The sequence below is a fragment of the Pristiophorus japonicus genome, chromosome 1 (assembly GCF_044704955.1).
Source record: "Pristiophorus japonicus isolate sPriJap1 chromosome 1, sPriJap1.hap1, whole genome shotgun sequence".
Taxonomy (NCBI): Eukaryota; Metazoa; Chordata; class Chondrichthyes; family Pristiophoridae; genus Pristiophorus; species Pristiophorus japonicus.
Genome location: NC_091977.1, coordinates 446,984,289 through 447,004,547, shown reverse-complemented (window position 1 = coordinate 447,004,547; position 20,259 = coordinate 446,984,289). Strand labels below are relative to the sequence as shown.

The 20,259-nt window shown below is 43.2% G+C and overlaps 1 protein-coding gene across 4 annotated transcripts in view; it reads left to right on the top strand.

The window, feature by feature from the left end:
• Positions 1-7,407: 7,407 nt before the first annotated feature.
• Positions 7,408-20,259, top strand: part of myom1b (myomesin 1b) — a 179,921-nt gene continuing 167,069 nt past the window's right edge. For 2 of the 4 annotated variants that reach the window (XM_070893067.1, XM_070893061.1), the window contains exons 1-2: positions 7,408-7,532; positions 8,454-8,643. In XM_070893067.1, the coding sequence (XP_070749168.1) occupies positions 8,507-8,643 (137 nt within the window). In that variant the 5' untranslated portion in view covers positions 7,408-7,532; positions 8,454-8,506. The remainder of the gene's footprint in view (positions 7,533-8,453; positions 8,644-20,259) is intronic. The other 2 variants (XM_070893082.1, XM_070893073.1) reach the window with 1 other exon arrangement.

Here is a 20,259-nt window from a genome sequence, read left to right as displayed (position 1 = left end):
TTCCCCATAACCCCTTATCATTTAAGAAATTGTCTATTTCTGTCTTAAATTTATTCAATGTCCCAGCTTCCACAGCTCTCTGAGGCAGCGAATTCCACAGATTTACAACCCTCTGAGAGAAGAAATTTCTCCTCAACTCTTTTTTAAATGGGTGGCCCTTTATTCTAAGATTATGCACCCTCGGTCTAGTCTCCCCCATCAGTGGAAATATCCTCTCTGCATCCACCTTGTCAAGCCCCTTCATAATCTTATACGTTTCGATAAGATCACCTCTCATTCTTCTGAATTCCAATGAGTAGAGGCACAACCTCCTCAACCTTTCCTCATAAGTCAACCTCTCATCTCTGGAATCAACCTAGCGAACCTTCTCTGAACTGCCTCCAAAGCAAGTATATTCTTTCGTAAATATGGAAAACAAAACTGCACGAAATATTCCATTGTGTGGGACAGAGATCTTGCAAGCATGACAGGCCTATATAAATTTGAAGGGTACTTACTCTGACGTCCCTCCTGAGGTCGTTGAACTTCTTGTGGCATTGTATGCCAGTGCTGGCCACCGTGTCTGCCATTGATACCTCCTGTGCAATCTCCCTCCATATTCTTTTGAAGATGCTGGGCACGGGCCTCCTTCCACCAACCAGATGGGGTGCAGACCACCTCCTCTCAATGGCCTGTACTAACACCGTGAGAGAATCGCTGTACATGTTGCCTGCCCTCTTGCTGCGCCATCTCTGCCACTGTGTTGGAAGTGGGCTGGGTCATCTGCGCATGCGCAAAGAAAATCACCACACCCTAAAGTATCGCCTGAGCCCGGGAAAACTGAAACACGTTTGCGCATGCGCGAAATGCCGAACTTTTATATAGGCATGATTTTCAGCTGCGGCGCAAAAGCTCACTTGTGTGACGCCTGAGTTTGTGCACAACCTCATCATGGAACCTCATTTTTTGTCGAATTTTGCAGACGTGGACGCAAACTTTTTCCAGGCGGTATCAGGACCGCCCCACCGCCATTACCGCCCCAAAATCCAAAAAGCCGAAAATCCAGCATTTAGGAGGAGAAGTTCGGTATTGCCCCGTTTCTGGCATTAACATTTAGGATTGTGAAATGTTAGCGCCAGGCACTAATCATTGTGAACGTCTAATAAATTGGGTGTTAGCGCCCCAGGAAAGAAGTGGAGTGCTAAATCAAGTGCCAATGAGCTCAGTAGTACACTACAGGGGCACTACCAGCAGAGTGATAATGAATTTCAAGTTCAATGCAATGATCCTTCACACTGGCTCATTCCAGCTCTTAAAGGGGAGGCTATATCATGGCGCAGCTGCTCATTTTCAGCAGTGCTGGCTCTGACAGCGATCTGCACGGAAATGAATCCGCTGATGGCAATGGCTGATCCCAATCCCAATCCCAGGGAAAGAGCTCGTCACTTCACAGATGTGGCATTGGAGGCATTGGTGGCTGGAGTGAAGCAAAGGAGAGAAGCACTGTTGCAAGCCAGTGGGAGGAGGCCATTGCTCCAGGTCTTCAGGACAATGTGGAGGGAAATGGCACAGGTGGTCTCGGCCACTAATGTGGTGAAACGCAGCCTGACACAGTGTCAGAAAAATCTCAATGATCTCAGTCGGCTGGTCAAGGTGAGTACATGCTTCAACAGGTCCTACCTACCAGCATCTGAACCTCTGTCTGTGCACACTGCGCAAAGCACCACATCCCTACCTCTCACCCACCAAATATCTGCACCTACTCAAACTCACATCCACATCTCATGCCTTGCCTACAATCACAGCTATTCAACAATGGCAGGCATATCTCCCAGACACATGGCTGGACTCAGACTCACGCACATTCGTTTCTCCTGCAGGCCAAGGTGGCCCACAATAGGAGGGGGCAGCAGAGAACAGGCGGGGGTAACGCTCAGCTCCAGCAGCTCTAAGACCTGGAGGAGCAAGTGCTACAACTCAGTGGGCAGCATTTGGTGGCCACCATGGCCGTCGGCGATGCTGAAGCTGTTGGGGGCAACAACAGTATCTTCATCCCTTCTCCTTTTCTCATCCCACTTCCCCCTCACCAGAAGCCTTTATCACTTTCCAGCCCCTGATACTATCTGCATTCATTGCTCCATTCCTGTCCCCCTTTTCTCACCTTAACGCGAGTCTTGTGCCTTTATGCTTTTGGATAATCAGCAACCAGCTGACCAGCCTATCCCTGAGCCCCCCACTGAGAGTGAGGAAGGAGAAGAGGAAGAGGACCCAAGCACCACATCACTGCATCTCTCTCCCGCAGGCACTACCTCAGAGACATAGAAACATAGAAACATAGAAAATAGATGCAGGAGTAGGCCATTCGGCCCTTCGAGCCTGCACCACCGTTCAATATGATCATGGCTGATCATGCAACTTCAATACGCCATTCCTGCTTTCTCTCCATATCCCTTGATCCCTTTAGCCGGCAGGGCCACATCTAACTCCTTTTGAATATATCGAATGAACTGGCCTCAACAACTTTCTGTGGTAGAGAATTCCACAGGTTCACAACTCTCTGAGTGAAGAAGTTTCTCCTCATCTCGGTCCTAAATGGCTTACCCCTTATCCTTAGACTGTGACCCCTGGTTCTGGACTTCCCCAACATCGAGAACATTCTTCCTGCATCTAACCTGTCCAATCCCGTCAGAATTTTATATGTTTCTATGAGATCCCCTCTAATTCTTCTAAATTCCAGTGAATATAAGCCTAGTCGATCCAGTCTCTCTTCATATGTCAGTACTGCCATCCCGGGAATCAGTCTGGTGAACCTTCGCTGCATTCCTTCAATAGCAAGAATGTCCTTCCTCAGATTAGGAGAACCAGAACTGTATACAGTATTCAAGGTGTGGCCTCACCAAGGCCTTGTACAACTGCAGTCTCTGCTCCTATACTCAAATCCTCTCGCTATGAAAGTCTATATGCCATTTGCCTTCTTCATCGCCTGCTGTACCTGCATGCCAACTTTCAAAGACTGATGTAGCATGACACCCAGGTCTCGTTGCACCACCCCTTTTCCTAATCTGTCACCATTCAGATAATATTCTGCCTCCCTGTTTTTGCCACCAAAGTGGATAACCTCACATTTATCTACATTATACTGCATCTGCCATGCATTTGCCCACTCATGTAACCTGTCCAAGTCACCCTGCAGCCTCTTAGCATCCTTCTCACAGCTCACACTGCCACCCAGCTTAGTGCCATCTGCAAACTTGGAGATATTGCATTCAATTCCTTCGTCCAAATCATTAATAGATATTGTAAATAGCTGGGGTCCAGCACTGAAGCTTGCGGTACCCACTGGTCACTGCCTGCCATTCTGAAAAGGACCCGTTTATCCCGACTCTCTGCTTCCTGTCTGCCAACCAGTTCTCTATCCACGTCAATACATTACCCCCAATACCATGTGCTTTAATTTTGCACACCAATCTCTTGTGTGGGACCTTGTCAAAAGCCTTTTGAAAGTCCTGGCACTATGCGTTCATTAGAGGCAAGCTTAGTAGAGGGGTCTGCAGTGGGTGATGCACCTGTGACGAGCGGTTGCAGCAAGGCCAGGGGGAAAGGGTACCTCGGGAGCCAGTTCCCTGGAGGGCGAGTTTGAGCGCAAGTTCTGCTGCACAGGACTCAGATGAGCAGCTTGATGGGGAAGCGTACACAAGAAGGTTGATGGCCATGCACTCCGGGATATATAGATGCCGTGGCAGCGGTGCCCGCGAGCATCTCCGCAATGTTAAGGAGCGTGGAGGAGTCCGCCTCCAACATTGCACAGAGCTCTGCGCACACCATGGAGCCCATCAATTCCAGTCTGCAGACGATGGTGGACTCCCAGAGACACCGTGTGGATCCAGACCTCATGATGAATGTCATGGACGGTGTCGCAGCTTCTGCTGCAGCACAGGTGGAAGCAACGCAATGTCTTAGTGGTGTAATGCAGACAATGGTTGCTGGCATTGAAGCTCAGACTGCTCTCATGCAGTCTCAGCTGGATGCTACGCAAGCTCTGACTGCTGCCATCATCACTGGGTCCACCACAGACCACCGGGGATTTCACAGAGTTGCAGCAGGCCACCAATCTGTGCTCTAGCAGCTTGGTAGGGATGCTGAGGTGCTGCCCCAGGGAATGGCAATGGGTCAGTGGAACAGGAACCTCTCTCAGGAGGACAACATTCCTGATGCCACCACTGCCACTCCGCCATTGCCATCCCAGACTGCCGCCGCCCAGCTTGAGGTGGTGCAGTCTACAGCGGGCCAGCAGAGCTGGTCGAGAGCATTCTGCAAGGCCATCTGTAGTCTCTGGCCCCGACACTCAGCAGCCATCCACCAGCCCTGCTGCAGCCACTGGGGAGACACTATGTAGGAGCTGTCGATTAGGAAAAGACAGTGTTAAGAGGGGAAGTAAGAGTGGTCAAAGAGATAGGATTTAAGGAGCGTATAAAAGGAGGAAAGAGAAGTAGAGAGGCAGAGAGGTTTAGGGAGGGAGTTACAGAGCTGAGGGTTCATGCAGCTGAATGCACAGCCACCGATGTTTGAGCTGTTATAATCAGAAATGCTCAAGGGGGCAGAATTTGAGGAGTGCAGATATCTCGAGGGTTGTGAGGCTGAAGGAAATAACAGAGATAGGGAGGGGCGAGGCCATGGAGGGATTTGTAAACAAGTATGAGAGTTTTGAAATCGAGGCATTGCTTAACCAGGAGCCAATGTAGGTCAGTGAGCACATAAGAACATAAGAACTATGAGCAGGAGTAGGCCATTTGGCCCCTCGAGTCTGCTCCGTCATTTAATAAGATCATGGCTGTTCTGATCATGGACTCAGATCCACTTGCCTGCCCGCTCCCCATAGCCCTTTATTCCCTTATTGCTCAAAAATCTGTCTAACTCCGCCTTAAATATATTCAATGACCTAGCCTCCACAGCTCTATGGGGCAGAAAATTCCATAGATTTACAACCCTCTGAGAGAAGAAATTCCTCCTCATCTCAGTTTTAAATGGGTGGCCCCTATTCTGAGACTATGTACCCTAGTTTTAGTTGCCCCTATATGGAAATATCCTCTCTGCATCTACCTTGTCGAGCCCCCTCATTATCTTACATGTTTCGATAAGATTACCTTTCATTCTTCTGAACTCCAATGTGTATAGGCCCAACCTACTCAACCGATGTAAATGTCAACTCCCTCATCTCCGGAATCAGCCTAGTGAACCTTCTCTGAACAGCCCCAATGCAAGTATATCCTTCCTTAAATACGGAGGCCAAAACTGTAGGCAGGACTCCAGGTGTGGCCTCACCAATACCTTGTACAGTTTTAACAGGACTTCTCTGCTTTTATACTCTATCCCCCTTCCAATAAAGTCCAACATTCCATTTGCCTTCCTGATTATTTGCTGTACCTGCATACTAACTTTTTGTGTTTCATGCACAAGGACCCCCAGGTCTCTTTGTACTGCAGCATTGTGCAAATTTTCTCCATTTAAATTATAATTTGCTTTTCAATTTTTTTCTGGCACAGTGGATAACCTCACATTTTCCCACATTATACTCCATCTGCGAAAATTTTGCGCACTCACTTGACCTGTCTAAATATCTTTGCACATTTTTTGTGTCCTCCTCACAATTTGCTTTCCCACTTATCTTTGTATCATCAGCAAGCTTGGCTACATTACACTTGGTCCTTTCTCCAAGTCATTAATACAGATTGTAAATAGTTGAGGCCCCAGCACCAATCCCTGCAGCACCCCACGAGTTATTGTTTGCCAACCGGAAAATGACCCATTTATCCCGACTTTCTGTTTTCTGTTAGTTAGCCAATCCTCTATCCTTTGGAGATGGGGCGATAGCTTGCAAGCACAGTGGGGTGAAGGGTTATTTTTTTGAGGAGAGAGGTGATAATGGCAGATTTGAAGGAGAGGGGCACAGTACCTGAGGAGAGAGAACCATTAACAATGTCAGCTAACCTGGGAACCAGAAAAAGAAGTTGGGTGGTCAGCAGTTTAGTGGGAATAGGGTCAAGTGAGCAGGAGACAAAGACGTCCATGAACTTCTCGCATTTGTTGTTGGAGGTGAGTGTGGTGAAGCCAGGAGAGAGGGCTTAAGAAGACGGTTAGCAGTAGAGAATAGAAGCCGGGGTTATCTTTGCATTCCAGACTGATCCTGGATTAATGAGTAGTTTTGGCAGATAAGAGTATAATCTGATAATGCTTTATATGGTCCAGCCAGACATGGCAGTGAATGGCTAAACCAGTTTTCCACCACGTCCGTCCCTTGGACTTGAGGGAATGAAGATGAGCACGCGGTCAAATGCTGCCTTGATGTCAAGGGCAGTCACTCTCACTCTCGCCTCTGAAAGATGAGTTGAGGAATTGAGGAGATGGGGGAGGAAGTGATAATATTGAAATATAATATAAATAAGACAAAAGGTTTTCTGGAGAGTCTTGACGAGTCCATAACTGAGAAGAAGCATAACTGCCTTATTCAAGTCTAATATTAGCCAATCATGCAATCATACACTGGGAAATGTCATAGGCATAATTACTAACAAGTTGGAACAAATATTTGGGTAAGACAAGTGGACATCATCCCTGTGGGAGGATAAAAAGACTTGCATTTATATAGCGCCTTTCACGATCACCAGACGTCTCAAAGCACTTTACAGCCAATGAAGTACAATGAAACCATAATAATATGGGCAAACTAATATGAAGCGAGAAAGGACAGCTGCAGCCAGGGCAGTGCTTGAACTGGCCGAACTCCATCTTCAACTTTTTAAAACTTTTTTTTCAAAATACATAAAAATCATTATTTTAAATGTTTCTGAGTCAGGGAACCTGTAGGAAGACAAAGTTTAGCAAGGGTCTTACAACCTCAGTCACAAAATTATTTTGTTCAGTTATCTATTAATGCAAGAGTTCCACTTTTGAAATTGACACATATCACAATGTTGCCTTTGAATTTCACCACTTTTGTTTTTGCCATTGTTTCCTCTACAGATTCTTCTTTAAAGTAAGTATATTCACACTGCTCACTCGGGCAAAGTACACTACACCTTTCAAACCATACCTTCACATATGTATATGCAATCACTTGGGAGGTTTCGGGCCAGCTATCAGAAATCAATCCCGTGACAGGAGCAGAGGGCGGCTAATATTAGTGAAATGTAACCAGATTTAAAGAAGCGACAGTGTAAAAGGGATTAGCGAATTGGAGCTTTAACTCAAGTAATTGCAAACTCTTGTTTCGCTGTGTACGAAATTTAAAATCGTCTTTTACCTGCAGTTGAATCTGTGTGATTACTAGCTGTGGAAGACTGCTTGCTTGCTCCAAGTGCTATATTTATCAATCCTTCTGGCCATAAAAGGTCGGGACTCTGGCTTTTACATTCCACTGACGGGAGACATTATTTTTGTACTGAACCCTGGAGCCGAGTCTGCAGCCTTCTTCCTCCCATTGCTTTGCTTGATTCATCATACTGAGCCTTATCGCTGGCATTTACCTCAAAACCCCAACAAATATTTGACATTTGGTAAGTGCTCTTGGTTCCGAATACGTTTAGCAGGAGTTTGTGGCAGTTCTATGATTTAAATGTTTGTTTTCTTTGTTTAAAAAGTGTAAGATCCCGTCAACAGCTGACTGGTGCAGTTTTAAATGTGCTCTCAACACACAGTTCAACGGGCGCTCTCCGTCAGAAACACTGGAGTTTATATTAATCGGCGTTGGGCTCGGGTTTATATACAAAAAAAGAACACGTTTAGAAACCTGGACTGAACTGAGATTAATTTTCTAATGAAGAGAATGCAGTTGGATATTAACAATTTTGCCAGAATAATTTGTGCGACGATCTTGAAATAGAAAATTGAGTACAGAAGAATGGGAAGTTTTGGTGAAAAAGTCGCTGCACCTAACGTAAAATGTTAAATTTGCAGTTAAATTGTGGTTATTATAAAGGATTGCCAGCAGACGTGCCATCCACAAAGGGATCAGTTAAGGGCAATTCCAATTAATTGGAATAGCTGTTGACGGGACATTACACTTTTATTTAATACAAAGGTTTATATATATATACATTAAAAAAACTTGTTTTATGCTTTCCAAATATGCAAGTTTTTAAGGCATTCGCATTCCTTATAATTTATAATTCGAATTGATTTATTATACAAATACATTGCTGCACATTGTTAGCTGCTGAATATGGCTTTGAAAACATATGTGCGGCGTTTTAAATATTATTTGTTTCGACCACCCAAGAATCATGAGGAAAATGAGGGAAAATAAAACGGCTGTCAGATAGAGAGTGCTAGTTCCTATATCTTGGCACCAGTGCACTGGTTCCCTCTATATACTCTGCACTAGCAGCCACCATTATTACTGTTTTATCTTTTTTTTAATTAATGGAGCAGATTGTTGTGCTTCCTCCCTGAATGTTTCTCGATATGTCTATGAACAGATTTGGAGAATTCGTACGGCCGAGTGGGAACATTTGGATTTTACGCGCCCAGCATGTCCTCGGTATCTTTACCTTTCTACCAGAAACACCACCGGCACTATGACCGCGGTTATCGCAGCACCCAGTTGCAGTCCGCTTTGCAAGAGTACCGCCAAGAGGAAAGGCGCAGTACTGCAACTCACTCCCACGGGTAAGAAATACACTATCAGGGTCATACACACATTGCCCGGGGCTGCAACACCAACACAGCTCAGGAACCCAGATCTTATAAAGTGCTCCAATAGGCGAAGGCTGTTTACATTGCATTTCAAAGCATGTCAATGTCACATGCTCCCAAAATTATACCAATCCATCCAGCATTTAGTAAAAAGGTCGAATCATTCTAAATTCATGATAATATGCTGGGATCTAGATTTCAGATTAAATACAGATAACCTGTTAGATTGTCGTTGTCAAACAAGTTAACCAGTTCAATCTAAATTAAAAATCTGAGGAAACAGTGACGTCATGCGCAAAACATTTATTGCTGGCCCTTGATGAACTTTTACAGTGGATTGACTATATTTAGCAGGCTGTCCTTTAGAAACCAGACAATTAAAGCAACAATCTATTCATGAAAAAGGGCCGGGTGGCACCGGGAACCCCTTCTAATTAAGTTGTTCGACCTTGCGGAGTGTTGCTTTCTGATCCTTAAAATTTACACGTTGCTTGTTTTCCTGTATTCCACACAACCTCACTGAATAATTTGCCTCTTTTGAATGAGAGGAATGCATGTCGAGCCCCACAGTGCCCCACTCCGAATAGGTCCAAGTGCCACCTCAATACTCAATAAAGCTACTTACTCTCCCTCCTTCCATATTACCCCCCCCCCCTAACCAACACCTCTCCCCTCCTGCAGAGAACGTTATAGGAATAGCAACGTTATAGGAATAGCATTGTCAATGTATTTACCCATAAGTGTAGCATACAAAACGATATGTACTCCATCGCTCTATGTTTGTCAATTACCTGAAATTGTGTAAATTCCAGTACAACTCAATAAAGAGAAAATTAGACATATATACGTGCATTATGGAATAACACATAGGTTGTGGATTGGTACAAGGTGCTAACACATCAAGAGGTTAAATTAATGTTTTAGACTGATTGAGCCTTGCTTATGTTGCCACTACCAATGATGTACATCTTGATACACACTTCCACTTTTGTTATTTTTTCACATGTATACACATACATGTGATGCTCACAGGCAATTTTACTAAATTCTTGGTCAACTTTTTTGCAGTCACAGGAGTTATGTCAGCCACTGTTGTACAACAAACCTCGATGCTGAAATTACATGATTTGAACAAAAATACTATTGCACTATGTAAAGAAAGACAAAGCCAATATGTGCACTTATGCAATCTGAATTGCAGGGATTATTAGGTTTTATTTTAATGTGTATTACCCAAGAGTAAAATAGAAATAGCAGTAATATGATAATAGTGTTGAAGCAGCAATTGCAGAATACCAGAAGACTAACACGGTATCCTACTTTAACTCCCATATAACCTTTTAAGCGCACATGAAAATTCTCTGATGTAGAATTACTTTGTTGAGGTGTTAATATGAAAAATAATGGGCCGGATTTTGCAGTCAGCGGCGCTTACATTTGCCCACAAACTTTCTATGAGGTTTTGTACTGGAACTTGCTGCAATTAGAATGCCATTTCAGTGCAGCGCCCTCTACAGGGGATCTGGGACGTGTGTGTGTGAACAGGGAAAGCACCTGTGTATCTCTTTAGCCAATCAGATTGAAGAATTGTTACTGAGCCGTGCAGAGTCTGAACCTGGAAGTGTCAGTTAGAATATTTCATTCAATGTCAAATCATGGACAGAAAGTGAAATGAAGAGAGGGAAAGAAAGGTAGGATTAAAGAATAGAGAGAAAAGAGACAGAAAGAAAATGGTTAAATCTCAAACAATAATTCAAATCTAAAGGAATGAGACTTCACACTTTAAAATTTAATTTTCAGTGCCAGAGAGATCATTATGACTTATCATGCCACTAAATTTACTTACACTGACATGGACAAGCCCTAACTTTTTCTGGCGAGTTTAGTGTGTATTTATCACGTAAATACAGACATTTTACACCATTCCATTTATTTCAATGCCAAGTCTCTCGGTGAGATACTGTTATAGTGCAGCTTCTGGAGGAACAGGGCAACTCAGGCAGCAAACATAGAAACATAGACATAGAAAATAGGTGCAGGAGTAGGCCATTCGGCCTTTCTAGCCTGCACCGCCATTCAATGAGTTCATGGCTGAACATGCAACTTCAGTACCCCATTCCTGCTTTCTCGCCATACCCCTTGATCCCACTAGTAGTAAGGACTTCATCTAACTCCTTTTTGAATATATTTAGTGAATTGGCCTCAACAACTTTCTGTGGTAGAGAATTCCACAGGTTCACCACTCTCTGGGTGAAGAAGTTTCTCCTCATCTCGGTCCTAAGTGGCTTACCCCTTATTCTTAGACTGTGACCCCTGGTTCTGGACTTCCCCAACATTGGGAACATTCTTCCTGCATCTAACCTGTCTAAACCCATCAGAATTTTAAACGTTTCTATGAGGTCCCCTCTCTGAACTCCAGTGAATACAAGCCCAGTTGATCCAGTCTTTCTTGATAGGTCAGTTCCGCCATCCCGGGAATCAGTCTGGTGAAGCTTCGCTGCACTCCCTCAATAGTAAGAATGTCCTTCCTCAGGTTAGGAGACCAAAACTGTGCACAATACTCCAGGTGTGGCCTCACCAAGGCCCTGTACAACTGTAGCAACACCTCCCTGCCCCTGTACTCAAATCCCCTCACTATGAAGGCCAACATGCCATTGCTTTCTTAACCGCCTGCTGTACCTGCATGCCAACCTTCAATGACTGATGTACCATGACACCCAGGTCTCGTTGCACCTCCCCTTTTCCTAATCTGTCACCATTCAGATAATAGTCTGTCTCTCTGTTTTTACCACCAAAGTGGATAACCTCACATTTATCCGCATTATATTTCATCTGCCATGCATTTGCCCACTCACCTAACCTGTCCAAGTTGCTCTGCAGCCTCATAGTATCCTCCTCGCAGCTCACACTGCCACCCAACTTAGTGTCATCCGCAAATTTGGAGATACTACATTTACTCCCCTCATCTAAATCATTAATGTACAGTGTTAACAGCTGGGGCCCCAGCACAGAACCTTGCGGTACCGCACTAGTCTCTAGTCACTGCCTGCCATTCTGAAAAGTCCCCATTTACTCCTACTCTTTGCTTCCTGTCTGACAACCAGTTCTCAATCCATGTCAGCACACTACCCCCAATCCCACCTGCTTTAACTTTGCACATTAATCTCTTGTGTGGGACCTTGTCGAAAGCCTTCTGAAAGTCCAAATATACCACATCAACTGGTTCTCCCTTGTCCACTCTACTGGAAACATCCTCAAAAAATTCCAGAAGATTTGTCAAGCATGATTTCTCTTTCACAAATCCATGCTGACTTGGACCTATCATGTCACCTCTTTCCAAATACGCTGCTATGACATCCTTAATAATTGATTCCATCATTTTACCCACTACCGATGTCAGGCTGACCGGTCTATAATTCCCTGTTTTCTCTCTCCCTCCTTTTTTAAAAAGTGGGGTTACATTGGCTACCCTCCACTCGATAGGAACTGATCCAGAGTCAATGGAATGTTGGAAAATGACTGTCAATGCATCCGCTATTTCCAAGGCCACCTCCTTAAGTACTCTGGGATGCAGTCCATCAGGCCCTGGGGATTTATCGGCCTTCAATCCCATCAATTTCCCCAACACAATTTCCCGACTAATAATGATTTCCCTCAGTTCCTCCTCCTTACTAGACCCTCTGACCCCTTTTATATCCGGAAGGTTGTTTGTGTCCTCCTTAGTGAATACCGAACCAAAGTGCTTGTTCAATTGTTCCCCATTATGACTTCCCCTGATTCTGAATGCAGGGGACCTACGTTTGTCTTTACTAACCTTTTTCTCTTTACATATCGATAGAAACTTTTGCAATCCGTCTTAATGTTCCCTACAAGCTTCTTCTCGTACTCCATTTTCCCTGCCCTAATCAAACCCTTTGTCCTCCTCTGCTGAGTTCTAAATTTCTCCCAGTCCCCGGGTTCGCTGCTATTTCTGGCCAATTTGTATGCCACTTCCTTGGCTTTAAAACTATCCCTGATTTCCCTTGATAGCCACGGTTGAGCCACCTTCCCTTTTTTATTTTTACGCCAGACAGGAATGTACAATTGTTGTAGTTCATCTATGCGGTCTCTAAATGTCTGCCATTGCCCATCCACAGTCAACCCCTTAAGTATCATTCGCCAATCTATCCTAGCCAATTCCCACCTCATACCTTCAAAGTTAGCCTTCTTTAAGTTCTGGACCATGGTCTCTGAATTAACTGTTTCATTCTCCATCCTAATGCAGAATTCCACCATATTATGGTCACTCTTCCCCAAGGGGCCTCGCACAACGAGATTGCTAATTAATCCTCTCTCATTACACAACACCCAGTCTAAGATGGCCTCCCCCCTAGTTGGTTCCTCGACATATTGGTCTAGAAAACCATCCCTTATGCACTCCAGGAAATCCTCCTCCACCGTATTGCTTCCAGTTTGGTTAGCCCAATCTGTGTGCATATTAAAGTCACCCATTATAACTGCTGCACCTTTATTGCATGCACCCCTAATTTCCTGTTTGATGCCCTCCCCAACATCACTACTACTGTTTGGAGATCTGTACACAACTCCCACTAATGTTTTTTGCCCTTTGGTGTTCTGCAGCTCTACCCATATAGATTCCACATCATCCAAGTTAATGTCCTTCTTAACTATTGCATTAATCTCCTCTTTAACCAGCAATGCTAACCCACCTCCTTTTCCTTTTATTCTATCCTTCCTGAATGTTGAACACCCCTGGATGTTGAGTTCCCAGCCCTGATCATCCTGGAGCCACGTCTCTGTAATCCCAATCACATCATATTTGTTAACATCTATTTTCACAGTTAATTCTTCCACCTTATTATGGATACTCCTTGCATTAAGACACAAAGCCTTCAGGCTTGTTTTTTTAACACCCTTTGTCCTTTTAGAATTTTGCTGTACAGTGGCCCTTTTTGTTCTTTGCCTTGGGTTTCTCTGCCCTCCACTTTTCCTCATCTCCTTTCTGTCTTTTGCTTTTGTCTCCTTTTTGTTTCCCTCTGTCTCCCTGCATTGGTTCCCATCCCCCTGCCATATTAGTTTAACTCCTCCCCAACAGCACTAGCAAACACTCCCCCTAGGACATTTGTTCTTGATTTCTTCTTGATTTCTGTGTTTAACTGCGCTGGAACCTCTAGCGACCGCCCATGTGCAGTTAAACGCAAAAATCAGGAAGTTGCTGTCCAATTTGCACTTCAATAACCTCACCATTATTTCTACAGCAAAATCCGGCCCATTGTTCAAATGCTCTTTTACAGTGGCTGTGTGCGTTGTTAAACAGCATCTGAATGTTCATTGTTTTTGGGATATACTGTCCCTTTTCATGTGGTACCCTCTATAAGTAAGACTTAAATTTATATAGCGCCTTTCATGACCACTGGATGTCTCAAAGCACTTTACAGCCAATGAAGTACTTTTGAAGTGTAGTCACTGTTGCAATGTGGGAAACGCGGCAGCCAATGTGTGCACAAGCAAGCTCCCACAAACAGCAGTGTGATAATGACCAGATAATCAGTATTTTTGTTATGTTGATTGAGGGATAAATATTGGCCAGGACACCGGGGATAATTCCCCTACTCTTCTTCAAAATAGTACCATGGGATCTTTTATGTCCACTTGAGAGGGCAGAGGGGGCCTTGGTTTAACGTCTCATCCAAAAGACTGCATCTCCAACAGTGCAGCGTCCCTCAGCACTGCACTAGTGTCAGCCTAGATTTATGTGCTCAGCTTCCTGGAGTGGGACTTGAACCCACAGCCCTTTGACTCACAGGTGAGAGTGTTACCCACTGAGCCACAGCTGATATACAAAACATGAAAGTCACTTATTAATCACACCATTGTAACACAAATGTTTGAAGCTTTTCAGACTCATCTTCAGGTGATGTCAACGTTCATGTTTTTTTTTAAATTTACCTCAAAAATTCAGTATTTGATGACGTTATAGTGGGTCATTTTGAATGGCCAAGCAAATAAAGTCATAACATTACCACTCTTTTCATTTAATCTTGACAGTAGCACTCATTATGTAATTGTACACATTATAGAATAACGTTGTGAATTCTTACTCCCAATGTGGAGCTTCACGTTTGAAGAGCGCAGATCAGGAATGCGGGCATATAAGACCCTTCCCCATAATTTTCTGTCTATTAATTTTACTCCTGATGTATGCAGTTCCATGTGGAAATGCAAGTTTATAAAATTACCTTTTATATATAAAAACAACTGTTGAAATCACACTGTGTGATATGCTAACACCTTTGCTACAGTAGTGCACAGAAGGATTTCATTTGTTACTAGTATTCTGCAAAGCAATTTCAATCCAATGCGTTTGCCAGAAATTTTGGGTTAATTTGAACTGAGTTAAGAATTATCTGAAGGTCAAAATCAAATTGTGTCCTATTAACGTAAAGGAATTTGCACAGCTGTTCCACTTGACAAAAATTGAACTTAATTCAGGAAATTCCTCGGAGCCGCTGTCTCTCCATTGCCACAACTTGGCCGGAAGTGTGGCAGAAACCCTGTTGACGTGTGTAGATGGGGCTTCCAACACACTTCCAGAAAAGAGTGCGAGCAACTCTGAGGAAATTCCTGGCCTTGGACACAGATGGGGCTATTTTACAAATCTATAATATCAGCAGGAGCTTTGCCCTCTGGCAGCAGATCTTAGAAACTCATACATCTGCTGGCCAGAATGCTGGTTAGTTTGGTTGGGAGAATTTCCAAATCACACACCTGAATACCTGACAGGCAAGGCTCTCTGCTGCTTTCGAAGGCTCTAGCCACAATCTTTCAATCCTCCTTGGATATGCGAGTGGAGCCAGAGGACTGGAGGGTTGCAAATGTCACATCCCTATTCAAAAAAGGGGAGAGGGATCAACCAGTTAACTACCAGCTAATCAGCCTAACATCGGTGGTGGGGAAACCACTAGCGACAATAATCCAAGACAAAATTAATTGTTACTTGGAGAACATGGGCTAATAAATGACAGCTAACATAGATTTGTTAAAGGCAAATTGTGTATGATTAACTTGATTGAATTCTTCGATGAAATAACAGAGAGGGTTGATGAAGGTAGTGCAGTTATTAGAATCATAGAAATTTACAGCACGGAAGGAGGCCATTATGGCCCATGGTGTCCACGCCAATTAATGTATATATGAACTTTCAGAAGGAGTTTTATAATAGAATTGCTAGCAAAATTGAAACACATGGAATTAAAGGGACAGTGACAATGTGTATGCAACATAGACTGAGAGACAGAAAGCAAAGAGTAGCAGTGAATGGTTGTTTTTCAGACTGGAGGGAAGTATGTAATGGTGCTCCCTATTAGAAATATTTCTCTTTTTGATATACATTAATGACCTGAACTTGGGTATAGGGGGCATAATTTCAAAATTTGTAGTTGACACCAAGCTTAGAAAGAGTGCGGAGGATAGTAGCAGGCTCTCGGACGACACAGACAGACTGGTGAAATGGGCAGACACATGGCAGATGAAATTTAATGCAGTGAAGTGTGAAGTGATGCATTTTGGAAGGAAAAATGAGGAGAGGCAATATAAGCTAAATGTTAAAATTTTGAAGTGGGTGCAGGAATAAAGAGACCTGGGGTTCACATACACAAATATTTTACCGTGGCAGGACAGGATGATAAAGCTGTTAAAAGGCATACGATGATCCTTGGCTTTATAAATAGAGATATAGAGTACAAAAGCAAGGAAGGTAAGGTAAATCTTTATAAATCACTGGTTAGACCTCAGCTCGATTATTGTGTCCAATTCTGAGCACCACATTTTAGGAAGGATGTCAAGGCCTTGAGAGGATGCAGAAGAGATTTATCAGAATGGTGAAATAAAAACAGAAAATACTGGAAATACTCAGCAGGTCAGGCAGCATCTGTGGAGGGAGAAACAGGGTTAACATTTCAGATCGATGACTCTTCATCAGAACTGGAAAAAGTTAGAGATTTAAAAGGTTTTAAACAAATGCAGAGGCGAGGAAAGGGGGAGCGGAGGAAAGTACAAACGGGAAGTTATTTGATAGGGTGGAAGGCAGGGGAGATTGAATGACAAAAGGCATGATTGTGCAAGACAAAAGAAGATGGTAATGGGACAAGTAAAGAAACAAAAGATGCATCGAGAAGAGGTGTAAATGGGCATAGCCAAAGGGCGATGGAAGCAAATTCAATAGTAACTTTCAAAAGGGAATTGGATATATATTTAAAAAGGAAATATTTGCAGGACTATGGGGTAATAGCAGTGGAGTGGGCCTAATTGGTAGCTCTTTCAGAGAGCCGGCTTAGGCATGATGGAACGAATGGCCTCTTTCTGTGCTGTATGATTCTATGCTTGTTTTACTAAAATATTAACATGTTTATTTTAGTTTTACTGCTAATCATCATCATAGGCAGTCCCTCGAAATCGAGGAAGACTTGCTTCCACTCTAAAAGTGAGTTCTTAGGTGACTGAACAGTCCAATACGGGAATTACAGTCTCTGTCACAGGTGGGACAGACAGTCGTTGAAGGAAAGGGTGGGTGGGAAGTCTGGTTTGCCGCACGCTCCTTCCGCTGCCTGTTTTCTGCTTGCTCTCGGCGACGAGACTCGATGTGCTCAGCGCCCTCCCGGATGCACCTCCTCCACCTAGGGCGGTCTTTGGCCAGGGACTTCCAGGTGTCGGTGGGGTTGTTGCACTTTATCAAGAAGGCTTTGAGGGTGTCCTTGAAACATTTCCTCTGCCCATCTTGAGCTTACTTGCCGTGTAGGAATTCCGAGTAGAGCACTTGCTTTGGGAGTCTTGTGTCAGGCATACGCACAATGTGGCCCGCCCAACGGAGCTGGTCGAGTGTGGTCAGTGTTTCGATGCTGGGGATGTTGGCCCGATCGAGGACGCTAATGTTGGTGCGTCTGTCCTCCCAGGGGATTTGCAGGATCTTGCGGAGACATCATTGGTGGTATTTCTCCAGCAATTTGAGGCTAATACAGACTGTAGCTATTGAACTTCATGATGACAAAAGTACAAGTCAATACATACACCTACACATATTTAATATTCCAATATATTCATCAGACCCAATCTATACACAATTTATATCTTATATATGTGTACAATTACACAAAACAAATATATTCATGTAAATGTCTAATAGCATCCTTCTATGATTCTATTCTAAGAGAGATAAACATATGGATTGGTAGGCACTATAAATGGTTGCAAGACTAAGCAGATGAAACCTTAATCTTGGAAATGCATTGAGTTGAATAAATGTCAAAGACTGTAGAAGACTGGACAAGTGGTTTTGTGGGTTAAAATATCCTAAATGTAGTAATGCTTCAATCACTGTAATTAATCGGTGCTGATAAACAAAACTAATTGAGCATTCAATAGTACTTAAACACGACTAAAGTAATCTTTAACAACATGTTTACTATGGCCTGCAGTGCTGGTACAAAAATGTCATGATGTGTTCATTTAATTCTTTGATTAGAGCAAATTCTGCACGCTTGTTGATGTGCTTAAAGCTTGGCTTAAATGACTTGATTGCCTTAATTTGAAAATGCCATAAGAAATACTTTATACAAGGTTAGGTTCTGCTTATTGTGCTCTGTTATGAGATCATTAGAAATATTTTTTGGAAAAATAAATGTTTGAAAAACAAAAGTCTTTATTTCTGCCTCTCCAATTTTCATCGTTCCTTGCCTGAAGTACAGCACCTAAATGGCCATTCTTCGTATGTGATCTTACGCAGTCAGGGAACATCACAGGCAAACTGTATATTGTCTTCAGCTGATGTCACAAAAAGGTTAAGGGGTGATCTAGAAGATTGAGGGGAAATCTAGAAAATAAAAGAGTGATCTAATCGAGGTGTTTAAAATACTAAAATGATTTGATATTGTAGCTACGGATCAACTATTTCCTCTGGTGAGAGAATCAAGAAGAAGGGGACATAATCTTAAAATTAGAGCTAAGTCAGTTAGGATCAAAATCAGGAAGCATTTTTTCACCTTAAGGGTAGTGGAAATTTGGAACTCTCTCCCCAAAAGGCTGTGGATTCTAGGATATTTGTTACGTTCAAGACCGAAATAAAGATGTTTGTTTGGTAACGGTATCAAAGGATATGATGCAAAAATGGATACATTGGTGACTAAATTAGTGGACAGGGAACTGTCTAGTTATGTATACGAACTTCCAGAAGGCATTCGATAAGGTCCCTCATAAGAGATTATTCGCTAAAGTTGAAGCTCATTGAATTGAAGGCAAATTATTGACTAGGTTAGGAAATTGGCTGAGAGACAGGAGACAAAGAGTAGGGTTAATGGGCAGATAGTCTAACTGCCAGATATGATTAGTGGTGTCCCACAGGGATCTGTTTTGGGGCCTCAACTATTCACGGTATTTATTAATGACTTAGATGATGGGAGTAAGAGCCACATATCCAAGCTTGCCAATGACACAAAGATAGGTGGCATTGTAAGCAGTGTAGATGGAAGCACAACTTTACAAAGAGATATTAATAGATTAAGTGCATGGGCAAAACTGTGGCAAATGGATTTCAGTGTAGGCAAATGTGAGCTCATCCACTTTGGACCTACAAAGGATAGAACAGAGTACTTTCTAAATGGTGAAAAGCTAGAAACAGTGGAGGTCCAAAGAGACTTAGGGGTGCATGTACATAGATCATTACAATATCATGGACAGGTACAGAAAATAATCAAAAAATAATGAAATGCTGGCCTTTATAGCTAGAGGACTTGAATACCAGAGGGGAGTATGGCCGGGGGAGTTGGTAGAAGTTATGTGCAGCTATACAAAGCTCTGGTTAGCCCACACCTGGAGTACTGTGAGCAGTTCTGGGCACCACACCTTCGGAAGGATATATTGCTCTTGGAGGGAGTGCAGCGTAGGTTTACCAGAATAATACTCGGACTCCAAAGGTTAAATTACGAGGAGAGATTACACAAATGAGGGTTGTATTCCCTGGAACTTACATGATTATGGATTGAATCAAAGTTTTCAAGATATCAAGGGGAACTGATAGGGTAGATGGAGAGAAATTATTTCCGCTTAGGGAGTTAGGGAGTCTAGGACCAGCAACAAAGTCTAATAATAGAGCCATGCCTTTCAGGACTAAAGTTAGGATATACTTCTACATGCAAAGGGTGTAGAAATATGGAATTCTCTTTCGTAAACGGCAGTTGATGCTAGATCAATTGTTAATTTTACATCCGAGATTGATAGATTTTTGTTAACCAAAGATAGTAAGAGATATAGGGCAAAGGCGGGTATATTAAGATAGATCACAGATCAGCCATGATCTTATTGAATGGTAGAACAGGCTCGAGGGGCTGAATGGCCTATTGCTGTTCCTAATGTTCATTTGTTCCTAAGATAGCTATCAGGGTTGGTAATGCCTTATCACAGATCTCGCTGAGATCAGCTAATTCAGCACAGAGCATGGTTTGAAATTCCAGTCAGCTCAGTTCCCCAATAAGTATTTGCTTTACCACCTGAGAGATCAAGGAGACAGGATATAACCTGTTCTAATCATATTGGAAC